This window comes from Myotis davidii, unplaced genomic scaffold (genome assembly GCF_000327345.1).
Source record: "Myotis davidii unplaced genomic scaffold, ASM32734v1 scaffold144, whole genome shotgun sequence".
NCBI lineage: Eukaryota > Metazoa > Chordata > Mammalia > Chiroptera > Vespertilionidae > Myotis > Myotis davidii.
The window spans coordinates 225054-238982 of record NW_006297066.1 but is presented as its reverse complement, the minus strand read 5'-3'; the positions used below and the strand labels follow the sequence as shown (position 1 = coordinate 238982).

The 13929-nt window shown below is 33.9% G+C and overlaps 1 protein-coding gene across 1 annotated transcript in view; it reads left to right on the top strand.

Annotated features, from left to right (window-relative positions):
- The window catches only part of NBEA (neurobeachin), a gene marked incomplete at its 3' end in the record, with an annotated part of 537034 nt that overhangs the window by 373708 nt on the left and 149397 nt on the right, over positions 1 to 13929 (top strand). The window contains exons 32-33 of the mRNA XM_015569799.1: positions 5632 to 5786; positions 8829 to 8955. Coding sequence (XP_015425285.1) covers positions 5632 to 5786; positions 8829 to 8955 — 282 coding nt within the window. The remainder of the gene's footprint in view (positions 1 to 5631; positions 5787 to 8828; positions 8956 to 13929) is intronic.

The window sequence follows — 13929 nt, the reverse complement described above, 5'->3', positions numbered from 1 at the left end:
TCCAGTGGTTCAGCCTCTCCAATTACCTGCGGAGGACACTCTTGGTGTACCCCCTTGTGGTCTTTGTGCTCAGTCTTGTTGTAGTTAAGCCTTGATTGTTGTAGTTAATACTAGGGGGATTTGACCTCCAGGCCAACTGGCTGTGAGAATCAGCTGTGTCTGCAGTGGGAAAACTTCTGTCCTCTGGGGAGGTGCTAATCTAGCCTTTGCCTGAAGTTATCCGGCAAATGGCTCTGCACAGGGCTTGGGCGGGGCACGTCTCAGGGGATCAACAGGGCGGGGGGAGGGAGCAATTATAGGCTCTGCCTTTCAGAGTGCCAGCAACCGCTGCAAACCTCGGAGAGAAAGCTGCCCTTGCGTTCCGACTGATGCCAGACAGTCCCGCTTCTCCTGTTTGAGTCTGGGTCCCTAGAGACTCACCCAGAACAGGAGCTCAGAGTCTGCGACTCCCTCCCGATTGAAACAGACAACCGCACCCTCAGCCAACAGCCCGCTCTGCACGCACCTCCGCACCTTTGTATTTTCCGCACTGCGCCTCCTCTGAGTCTCGGTATGCTGTCCTCTTTCCTTCTAGTTGAAGAATTTCCCCTCAGCCAGCTTTCCTGTGGTTCTGAGTGATGTCCGTTCCATCTTTTAGTTGTATTTTTGAAGTGGTTGTTCGAGGCAGCAAACTCCGGTGTTTACCTACGCTGCCATCTTGGTTTCTCTCTCGTTTCTTTCTTTTCAATGGGATATTTTGGTGAAGTGAATTAGATTGCATAATTTCCTGGCTTTCAATATTTTTTTTAAATATATTTTTATTGATTTTATACAAGGGAGAAGGAGAGAGAAATAGAAACATCAAAGATGAGAGAGAATCATTGATTGGCTGCCTCCTGCACGTCTTCTACTGGGATTGAGCCTGAAACTGGGCATGTGCCCTTGTCCAGAATCAAACCTGGGACGCTTCACTCTGTAGGGTTATCATCATATTTTATTGATAACCTTTATAATCTTGGAGTATGGGAAAGTTATATTTATATAAGGGAATTATCCACTTCTTTATAGTTTTCAATTGTGAAATTGTGTGGGAAAACATGATGGAAAGAATACTTTTAAGATAGAAAAATGCAGTGGAAATTGTGTGTAATTTAGAGGATTCTAGGATTCTAGCAGTATAAATAGCGAATGTAGAAGAGTGGAATATGTTAATATTTTAGGTTAGAGGCTCTTAACTTCTGGGTGGCTATATTTTTAAAATCCAGATGAAAAGTATATGTTCAACCTAGAAATTTTGTTTTTATTCCAAAAACTTGTATTTTTTCAGGAAATTTATGAACCCAAGTGGGTACAATAGACATCTAGAATAGGTGGAATAGGTAACCAAATGACAAATGTTGAGTAACAACCTGATAGAAGATTTTTAAGAGCCAAAATGGACACCATTAATAAATCAACAAACAAGTGCTGACAAGGATGTGGAGAAAAGGGAACCTTAGTGTACTGCTGGTGGGAATGCAGACTGGTGCAGCCGCTATGGAAAACAATATAGAGGTTCCTAAAAAAATGAAAATGGAACTGCTGTTTGACCCAATGAACTCACTTCTTGGAAAATATCCTAAGAATCCTGAGACACCAATTAGAAAGAAGGTATGTTCCCTTATGTTCATGGCAGCATTATTTTCAAGAGCTAAGATATGGAAACAGTCCAAGTGCCCATCAATAGATGAGTGTAAAAAAAAAAAAGCTGTGGTACATTTACATAATGGAATACTACGCAGCTATAAAAAAGAAGTATTTCTTACCCTTGAGACAGCATGGATGGACCTGGAGAGAATTATGCTAAGGAAATAAGCCAGTTAGAGAAAAACAAATATCACATGATCTCACTTATATGTGGAATCTAATGAACAACATAAACTGATGAACAAAATAGTACCGGAGATAGGAATACAAAGAACAGGATAACAGACCTCCGGGGGGCAGGAGGTGAGAGCAGGAAGAGATTAACTAAAGAATATATGCATAATCCAGGGACAGAGAAAATAATGTGGGGAAGGCCTGGGATAGGACAGGAGTAGGTTGGAGGGGGGCAAATAGGGAAAAAATGGGAGACATCTGTAATACTGTCAAATACACACACACACACACACACACACACACACACACACATATATATAGCAACATTCCAAAAGATAATGAATGTATTAGTAACACATACTGGTAAGTGTAAGCTTTCAAATTATTTATAAAATAGATTTCTTAGGACATAGAATGGTTTCAAGTGTTATGGAATGGATAGTGTTGGTGAGGAAATGGTATTAAGAATGGAATGTACAGTCCTTTGATTCCAGATAAATGATGTAGCTATAATAATCAAAGGGGATATAGTAGTTCTTATTAATGCATTAGGTTGTAGACAGAGTAAGAATCTAAGGAAACAGTCAAATCCAGCTTTCCACCTATCTCAACACATCCCTGTGACGTGATCATCTAAGCCATTATGGAATTAATGAAATTTACTAGATATTCTTCCTCTTGTTAGCCCTAATTTGATATTTGGATACGCATGGAAGTTTCACCTTATTTCCTTCTCATATACTTGTTTCCTTATCAGATTTTTAATTGGTAAAATATTTTAGTCTTTCAGCCTTTTCTCACATGACTTGATTTCCAGATTTGCTATCAACCTAACTGTCCCCCTGTGGACATGATACTGTTTGTCATTATTCTTGACATATGGTACCCCAAAGTACACATAGGATTTTGTTTATGAGATCTGACAATCAAAAAGTGTATCAGATTTATTGCTTCTTTCAGTTGGGTACTGATATAGACCCAGATTGCATCAGTTCTTTTGGGAGTCATAAAAGTATCAATAATAGCTAAAATGTATTGACCACTTGCAGTATTCCAGGTAAAGTGCTAAGCACTTTATATGCATTATATCCTTTTATCTTTATAACAATTTAATGAGTTTCAAATTGAATGGAGCTTTAGACAGATTTACTTGCTCAATGTAACATATGCCCATATGTCTTGGTAATTGTTGGAGGTAGGCTTCTAACTCAGGTTTGCTGTCATTAATAACTGGGTTTTTATCCACTGTGCTACTATAATAAATACCATGCCATCTATCAGACACTGCTGAATTTGCTGTCAATGAAGTGTCTGGAGACTTTCATGTTAATTGCTATTAAATCAGATGCTTTGTTTTTTTAGTAGACATGCATATAATGTTTGCATTTATTACAAGCCATTGTTACAGGTTGTTGAGGTTAAATTCTTTTTTTCTCTCATCCATGTAACTAATTTTTCATACTACAGTTCTCTAGCTTTAGCACTTGACAAATTGTCTGCACTAGTCTTACAGAGAGAGTTTTTGCCCAAAGGTGGTAATGATCTGTTAATCAGAAATTTTGGGTAGTTGTGTCTCTACCATCTGTAAATTTGTATCACAGCACTGTTAATCAGCCTGTGTTTCTTTATTTTATCCATAAAGATATTAATGAGAGATGTAGATAAAAAGTATTATAGTTTCACTAATGACTTATTTTCAGGACTTGGTAATTTTGTTTTCTTTCTAGGTAGTTAGTGAAATAGTGCATCTCAACATTAGTTTTGACATTTAGAGAAGATAAACCCCAAATTACATTTTTTTCTTTTTTGCATTGATCTTTATGTAGCTCATTATAACTTGATACTGTGTATCTTAAAGGCAGATAATTATTTCAGTTTAGACAGTGGTAACAATTGTTAACATCTATAAGATAACTCATACTTGACAAAGTCTTTTTAAATAGTCTTTAATCTCCCCCCTTATATGTGACATAGTGGTATTCATCTTGCCATTTTTACAGTGATAAACAAATTTAAGATCACATAGCTTGAGAGTGATTTAGTTCTAATGACTTAATTTTCTAAGTCCACATCCTATATTCTTTCTATGTCATATTGCCTCTCAATGGTATAAATGAAGTAATTAGAGAAACAATGGCCAATGAAGTGATGAAAACATAATATGTGATTTGGATAGTTTAATAAATAGTTGAGAGTTCAGGGTTGAGTGTAATGAATTTGAATATACCCATAGAAAGAAAAGAACCAAGTACCCATAAGTCATGAAGAAAATTTTTTGGCTCATGTCAAATTTTCAAGGTTATAACCTTTGGTTATAAAAATTAAAGAATAATAATTAATAATATTTACTAATAATTCCTAAAGTTAAGAATACTAATTTTTACAAATTTAGACTTTTAACATTGAAGAAGTCATTGATGACATTAATAGAAGTATTGGCATTAAGAAAGTTTAAGTCATAAACTTATTTGAGCATGAGCCATTGAGACACATTTTTTGAAGTAGAGCTTTTTAAAGGGGAAAATTGTAAAATATAAGTATACTTAAAGATCTAATTTAGATTGGATATTTTGCACTCTCCATAACCAGTTTTCAAGCATTACACTTGAGCTTAAAACATCTAATTTCAAGATCAGTGATATTTCAGCTGGTGTGCAGAGACACACTGGTGTGTTGCAAGAATTTTTAAAACATGCAATACCTGATTGTTTAGTCAGGGAATTAGCCTCTTTTCCCTTAGGTTGTCAAATTAAAAAATGACAACAGCCAACACAACAATAGCTGTCTGATGTGAATGAAGCAAAATTATACCTAATTTTTGTCAGATTGGCAAAATATATAACATATTTTTGGTGGGCTGCAGAAATTTAGTAATTAGTTTATGTGTGCCATGAGATGAAAAAGATTGATGAAAAATCATCAATCTGATGAAAAATCATTGTTCTAGATAAATAAGTTCAATGTATTCTTGAAAGTATGCATTAAATGAAGTAGCAGTGCTATAGACTTTGAGAATAATAAAGCCTCCTGCAAAGAAATAACGATACCTAGTATTATGTCAGAAAAATAATTTCTTTATCTTTTAAATTAGCTAATATTCCTACTCATTTATAATTTAAGGTTGTCACATTCAGTCTTTTTTGTGTGAAATTCATTTAAATATGCTAAAGAAATATGGAAGAAAATACTCAGCTCCTATGTTCAAAAAGTCAAGGCTTAAAAGCTAATAGATTTTCACCAAATGTCTAGTGTATAGTCTTAGTTCTTTTTCATTACATTCCTACTATGATAAATAATTCAATTTTGTCCATAAAAATAAAAATATAACCTTAGTATAAGAGTTCTTGGTTTAATTTTTTGCTTTACTATGAAGAAGACTTAGAATTTGTTTTTCAAAGTTCTTATGACTATTTTACAGATGGAGAATAAAATGTGGTAAGATGGACATTTTATGTATATTTTGCAAAAAAAAACAAACAGTGTGCATATGCAAAATATTCTAAATTGAGCACACATTTTCCCAAATTCATGATTATAGCCCACATGCCATCTTGAGAAATGTTTGAAAACTTCAGTTCTGTATAAATGTTTGCTACATGAATTATAGTAGTGAATACACTTTACAATATACTTAGTATCCATATTGTTTTCAACAATGAAGTTGTGCTCATTTTTAAAGCAAGGGAAAGAAAGAAAAGAAAATAATATGTTGTCTATATGTATCTGCCACAGTAGGATTACAATTCATCAAAACCTTGTGTTTATTATTGCCTATCATTTATTTCTTTGCAGGAGTGTCGTGGTGCCTGTGAAGAAGCCACCTCCAGGTAGTTTAGCTGTAACCACTGTGGGAGCCACTGCAGCTGGAAGTGGGCTGCCAACAGGCAGCACTTCTAATATATTTGCTGCTACTGGAGCTACACCAAAAAGTATGATTAATACAACAGGTATCGTCCTTATATATTTTTGTGATATCTCATCTTTTTCTTTTTGTTTTCTGTATCTTCATTTTTGTGTTTATTTGATATTAAAAATAAAATACCCTGATCACTTAAGGTTATCTTAATCTTTACGAAGGTTCTACCTTATGTTACTACCTTTCAGAATTTGTCTAATTCTAGGGTATATTTTTTCATGGTCATTTGAGAGGACACTTAGTAATTGTGGTTTTGAGTCTTCTCAAAACATAGTACTACTTACTTTCAGAGTGAAATCAGATTGCTGAAAGGTATTTGGAGAGCAAAACCAATGGTAATTTGAACACTGAAGTTTAATATGTAAAAAAGTAGTACATTTTATCAAGAATAACAAGGTGTACTAAGTATGTTAGTGATAGAAACTAGATTTCATGACATTTACTGGTTGAATCCTAATCTATATATTTTTTGCTAACTCCTCTAAGGGAAGGCAGAGCACCACTAAGAACCTTGATGATATGTAAGATCTTCAACTTGATAAAAAAAATGCATGTGACTAAGAACCATTGTATCACATTGAATTAGTATATATACCTAGATTACAATTGTTTCCAATTCATTGTCCAACATTTTTCTAATGATTCTAGGGACAGACAATTCCAAATCACTACAAACTTTAAAAGCCTGCCTAAAATAGCCTTTTTAAAAATTTTTGGTAAATTTCCAGAAATGTTCCTATTGATTAATAGCTAAATAAATCCTTACACAAATCTTTGTGATTCCATTTTAGGTATTTATACAGCGCAAGATGATCCATGACTTTTCTTCCCTGATTATAGTAGCTTTCTCTTCTCCAAACTGTATAGCCTTGAACTTTTCCATCTATTATTATTACTTAGATTATTAATTTCATAGCTCTTTGTGCTTTCTGTATCTGTGTTGTTTATCATACCACCAGAGTGACATATCATGAGCAACACGTTTATGGGGTTATAGTAAGTAGAATGTACTCTGATATTTATATGAACAAATAAACATCATTGATGGCATTGTGCTAAAGAACATAACATCTTTGATTTACCTGTATTATAAATAAATACATTTGTCTTTTCTGAAGACTTTATATAAAATTTTTGTATTCTGTTTACAATCTTACTCTTTATATTCATTTTTCTTTCTAGATATAGGAATATAAATGTTTTTATTTTACCAAATATATACCAGAAAATGTGTTAAGGTATTTAACATATGCCAATGTGCCAATGTAGTAGAAAAAAATCTGCACTTGGTATTTATTAAATAAGTCCTTATTTTTAAAATATAGGCAAATGAAAAATTAAATCAGCTTTTTATCTTTATATGAAACAAGTTATTTTGTTCTAATGTCTATTTTATGAATTAATAAGAGATATAGGAAGTAATGGTAACAAGAGGTCTGATAGTATGAAGTATATAATATTATAATGAAAAATAAAATCCTATATAAAAGACCTTAATATGCAAATCAACAGAACAGCAGAACGACCAATCACTATGATGCACAGTGACCACCAGGGGCAGACGCTCAATGCAGGAGCTGCCCCCTGGTGGTCAGTGAGCTCCCTCAGGGGGAGTGCCGCTCAGCCAGAAGCTGAGCTCACAGCTGGCGAGCACAGTGGCAGTGGGGGACCCTCTCCCACCTCCGCTGCAGGCAGATGGTAAGGAGAGAGGGGTCCTGGACTGTGAGAGCTCCGGACTGCGAGAGGGATGTTGGACATCCTCTGAGGGGTCCCGGACTGTGAAAGGGCACAGGCTGGGCTAAAAGACCCGCCTCCCTGCACGATTTTCGTGCACCAGACCTCTAGTGTAAGTAATAAACTCCCTCCTTAGAGGTTTTGTTGCCTTACAAAATGTGCACACACATTTTGTGGGCCAGTCTAAATGGGTCCTGTTATCCAGTTTATACGAGGTGCCCCAAAAAATGTATACACACTTTGAATGATTATAAAGTCAGTGTTTATTAATATACAGTTCATTTTCAGAATATAAAAGAATCTACAGAAATGAATAAAATTTTTTGTCAATGCCTTTTTTCAAACTGATGAACATTCTAGTCCAGGAACTCTGATAAAGTTAAGTAATGGAATCGCAAACATCAAGAATAATTTCTTTCGTTATTTGTGTGCCCTTAATTTATCGACTGTTGCTGATTTTGTTCTGTAAAATTTATCTTTTATGTATCCCTATAAAAAAAAAGTCTAGTGGCACTTTGGGATAAATTTTCTTTGTTCAAAGCTTAGTCTGGCTTTACCCATTATTTCAAATCTGTTAAATGTGAAAAGGAATGAAAATTAAGTGAATTATCAGCTTTTGAAATATGTATACATTTTGGGGGGATAGCCTATATTTTGGTACAGAGATGCTGTATGTTAAGAGTGGAAATCCCAGGAAGCAATCATTTTTTATGGGAATTAATAGAAGATAAAATAATATTTAGGAACACTAGATGTCTCTCAACTCCACAGCTATTTCATATACTTATGAATTATAAAAAAGTCTGTTCTAAAATGCCATCTTCATATCATTGAGAACTCATTTTAAAATCAGGTATAGTTATACTCATTATAGCTGTTTTTATATAATCATTCTATCAAAATAAGCATTTGGTGCTCTAGTGCCACAAATTTATACTCAGACACTTTATTGTTAATTATATCTTCGATGATGGAAACTAAAATTATTACAGCATAACCATAAAACAGATAAATTTTCCACATCTAACTTTGCATGGTTTTATCAGTCCCACTTTATCTAAAATTATTTTCATTTGTTGATGTTTTTTATTTAGACCACATTTATAATATGTAGTTTTGTTAGATTAATATTAGGAAATCAACTGGGATTTAATGCAACACATTAACTATAATTATAAATAGTTATTAGTGTAATAATAGCCAATGATTTTTTAATTGTTAAAATCTGTTTTGTAATTTAGATGAGTAATTCTTCAAAATCAGATAGCAATAATGTAATAAAAATTATTTTGTTAAATAAATTTATGTCTAAGGTTAAAAATTATTATTTTGGAAACAGGTGCAGTGGATTCAGGGTCCTCGTCCTCTTCCTCCTCTTCTAGTTTTGTGAATGGTGCTACCAGCAAAAACCTTCCAGCTGTACAAACTGTTGCTCCAATGCCAGAAGACTCGGCTGAAAACATGAGGTATACATTACAATTTCTTTGGGTTTTACTCATTTTACTCCCTCCCTGCCCTTTCAAACACAGTGAAACAGTACACAATGAACACAAAGGTATAGCTAAGAATTTTTGAGAATTGTATGATGTAGTGTGACTACATTTCATAATTGCATTGTTTTAATGCTTTTACCTTGTTATTCATTATACAGAAATCTGTTATCATATTTTAGGATCCAGAGATCTTGAATACTTTTCAGACATTGATTGTACTGAATATATAATCCATTGTCATATAGCATGTTACAATATCCAATAAAATAAAAAACATACACAAATGATAAAATTGGGCATCTTTGGGATGATGAAGGAAAGTTTAAATATAGACTTTCAAAATAAACTTTTAAATTATAGGTTAACATATATAATTGGAACTTGAATAACCAAACACTTTTTTATTGTGATTAATATAGGTAAAAATATTTTTAGCTCTGGCCAGTGTGGCTCAGTTAGTTGGGTGTCATCCCATGCACTGAAAGGTTGCCTATTAGATTCCAGGTCAGGGCACATTCCTAGATTGTGGGCTCAGTCCCTGGCAGGAGGCAGCCAATCGATGTCTCCCTCTCACATAGATGTTTCTCTTTCTTCCTCTCCCTTCCTCTCTCTAAAAATCTTGATTTTTTAAAAAAAATATTAAATTGATTGGAGTGATATTGGTCAACATGAACATATGACTTTCTATGTTACAAGATCTTATATTGCACTATATGTCTAGCACCCAGAGTCAAATTTTCACCTGTCACCTTTTATTAGGCCCCCTTTGTTTTAGTACAGTGGTTCTCAACCTTGGCTGCACATTAGAATCACCTGGGAATCTTTTTAAAATCCTGATTTCTGGGCCTCATCCTCCAGAAATTCTGTTTCTTTGTTACTAATGTTGTGGCCCCACCCCATAACAAAGAAACAGAATTTCCGGAGGATGAGGCCCAGAAATCAGGATTTTAAAAAGATTTCCAGGTGATTCTAATGTGCAGCCAAGGTTGAGAACCACTGTTTTAGTAGCATGTCAAAGAGCATTCCTAGAAGAGACTGGCCCACATTTTGTTAAATGATGTTTGTTAAAATATGTTTTTTATTGATATTTAGAGAGACAGGAAGGGAGAGAGGGATAGAGAGATAGAAACACTGATGAGAGAGGAACATCATCCATTGGCTGCCTCCTGCACACCCCTACAATGGGGATCGAGCCTGCCAACTGGGAATGTACCCTGACCAGGAATCAAACACACACACACACACACACACACACACACACACACACACACACACGTAGGTACAAGTATGTATTCACATTTTAAATTCAAGTATTACACAAATGCAGAGTTAAAAGCTCAATGAACAAATGAACACACTTATGTTACCATCACCGAAATCCAAAAGTAGAATGTTATTAGTATTCCAATAGCCCAACATTGTGCTCCTTTTCTTGATACTATTCTTGCTCCCCTTCAGATTCACTACCCTCACTTTTAATACTAGGTTAGTTTTGTATTTTTTGAATTTTATATAAGTGGGATTGTACAGTATGTATTCTTTTGTCTCTGGCTTCTTTTGTTCAACATTATGTTTATGAGATTCATCCATGTTGTATATAGCAAAAGTTTATTTTTATTCCATTTTTATTCCTTTGTGGGAATAAAATTACAAAAGATTAGAATTTATTAAAAAATATTAGAATTTATTAATCTATCTCACTGATGATAGTCATTGGAATTTTCTAGTTTGGGGCCATTATAAATAATGCTATGTTTTACATAGCAGTGCTGCTTGTACATTACTCTTAGTTGGATTTCACATTTATATGTATACCTTTTGGGTAAATAACATGGAGTAGTATTTCTGATTCATAGTGTTTATGCAAGTTCAATTCCATTACATAATGCCACTTGGTTTTCTAAAGTGGCTAGGTAAGTTTACTCAACAGAAGCATATGAGAGTTCATATTTCTTCATATCTTTAACAATGCTTAGCATTATCAATCTTATGTTTGCGCCATTTTGGTAGAAGTACAATGTTGTTCCATTGTATTTTTAGTTTGCATTTTCCTGATGATTAATGAAGTTGAGCACTCTCTTATATATTTATTGGTCTTTCATTTTCCTCTTTTGTAATTTACCTGTTGAAATCCTTTTTTAATTAAAAAATGCAGTTACTTATCTTCTTTTTATTAATTTTAAAGGTTCCTATGTATTTTTAAATTGAGCCCTTTAATGATTATTATATCTGTCAATCTGTCAATCTATCATCTATCTATCTATCTATCTATCTAACCTCCTATTTTCTGCTTTTCTTATCATTATCTATATGATCTGTTTTGATAATGGAAATTGTAAATTTTAATGAAACAGTTTATCTAGTTTTGTTTGTTAGTGCTTTTTCTGTTGTAGGTGATACCTTTGCCTACATTTTTCCTACCTTACCTTCTTGATTTTTATACTTAGGTGAATCTTCCATCTAGAATTAAGTTTTGTGAATTTAATGAGGATGGGAATAATATGATGTCAGATGACCCAGCACCATTTATATGAAAAAAAAAAACAACCCACTCTTCTTTCCCCCATGCTCTGCCAATTTTGTCACAAATCAAGTATACCTATGTACTATATTCTTGTTTAGCAATCAGTTGCACCACATTTGTCTGTTTGTCTATCCTTGTGCCATAATGCCATATTTACTTATAGTGTTTAATTAAGATGAATATCTTGCCCAGCTGGTGTAGCTCAGCAGTTGAGTGTTGACCCAGAAACCAAGAGGTAACAAGTTTGATTCCCCATCAGGGTACATGCCCAGTTGGCAGGCTCAATCCCCATTGTAGGGGTGTGCAGGAGGCAGCCGATCGATGATGTTCCTCTCTCATCAGTGTTTCTATCTCTCTATCCCTCTCTCCCTTCCTGTCTCTCTAAATATCAATAAAAAACATATTTTTTAAAAATAATATGAATATCTTGTTGAGTAAGGTCTTTCCAACCTTGTCCTTTTTTTCAAGAAAGATTAAGCTATTCTTGATTCTTTGCAGTTGTTTAGATTTTAGATTTAATTTGCTAATATACAAGTTAAAAACAATTTGTTGTGGTTTTGACAAGGAATGGAATTTATAGATATATTGTATTTGGAGTTATACTGCATCCAGAAATCTCCCTCAAGATTGTGACTTCCAAACTATAAATATCTCATATAGCCCTTTAATTTTTCTTAATTTTTTTTTCAGTAACAGTGTTTACTGTTCCATGCTGAAGTCATATGTTTCTTACTTGAGTTATTCTGAGAATTTTAATATTTTGTATTTATATATTTTTCTGTATTTAATTTTCAAATTAACTTTAGTGAGACCATTTGTTTATATTGTTTAAGTACAATTATGTTTGCTTTTGGTAGGCATTAGAATACTACATGACATAATGCAGTCAAGGTGATAGAGCTAGTAATTTTCTGGTTCACCACTACTCTCGGGTGTAATTCTACAGAGTCCCACCTTGGATCAGAGGTTTTTCTAAGTGCTTCCTCCCTTTTGGCCCCTGAGCTTCTTTTTTCCCATAAGTGTGTTAAAATTTTTGTTCAACTACTAAGACTTTGAACTGCTTCTTTCAAAAACATGTCTATATGAGAAAAGTGGGCCAAGTGCCAAAATCACCTCCTTTAGGGTTTCTTCTTTTTTAGGATCGTGGTCAAATAAAGGGTCACTATCTTTATTCTCCATTGCCCTCAATAGGTGATTTTGTTTTGGTTTGGTTTTTGTCCAGCTCTCGTACTTGTTCTAAGCAGGAGGATCAGAATATGAAAGATGGGACTCCATAGGCCTAACCAATGGACACAGACAATGAGGGTGAGGGCATGAATGGGGAGGATGGGGGGTAATGTGGGGATAAGGACATACATGTAATAACTTAATCAGTAAAAAAATTTAAAAAAAGAAAGATGGGACTCCAAATTGTTTTTATATTGCTAGTCTATATTTTTTTCTAAATTTGATTATAAGTATTGAATTGCTCAGTGTTCATTAATCACTTCTTTCAATGAGATTATGTTATATCCATTCTGTCCTATAATTATATCATGGGCAAAGTTAATTTTCTCATATTTTCAATTCAAAAAAAATGTAGTTAAGAATGATATAAGTTTTTACATCACTATCACATCCAATTAAACATTTTCAGCTCCTTACTCTGGCTTTCTTTATATTAGGATTTTAATGATATTTCTTTGTCCTTCCTTTTCTTCTTTTTTTTCAGTTTTCAGATTATTTTATTCTTTTTGTTGGTTTTATTTTTTATTTTTATTTTTTAAAAAAGCCCAATCTTTTTTTTAAAAAAAATATATTTTATTGATTTTTTTTTTACAGAGAGGAAGGGAGAGAGATAGTTAGAAACATCGATGAGAGAGAAACATCGATCAGCTGCCTCCTGCACATCTCCCACGGGAGATGTGCCCGCAACCCAGGTACATGCCCTTGACCAGAATCGACTCCGGGACCTTTCAGTCCGCAAGCCGACGCTCTATCCACTGAGCCAAACCGGTTTCGGCACTTTTTGTTGGTTTTAAAGAAATGGTTGCACACAGTGATACATTAAAACAGAACCAATTTTAAATCTTCCTGTAGTAAATTTTGTAGTAGATTAATTACAGACATATTAAACAGTATTTAAACTATACTCATTAAACCATTGTTAGTCAAAATTCATCATGCCTGTGACCAAATAGATCTATTAAAATGAAGAGCATAGGCCTTTTTAGTTGGAATATGTCCTTCCTTTTCTTTAAACTTATCTCTATATATTTTTAAAACAACAATAATAAAACTGTTTTTTTTATTTTTTTAAATTAATTAAATCTTTATTGTTCAGATTATTACATTTGTTCCTCTTTTTCCCCCCCATAACTCCCCTCCACCCAGGTCCCACCCCACCCTCCTTCACTCCCGACCCACTGTCTTCATCCATAGGA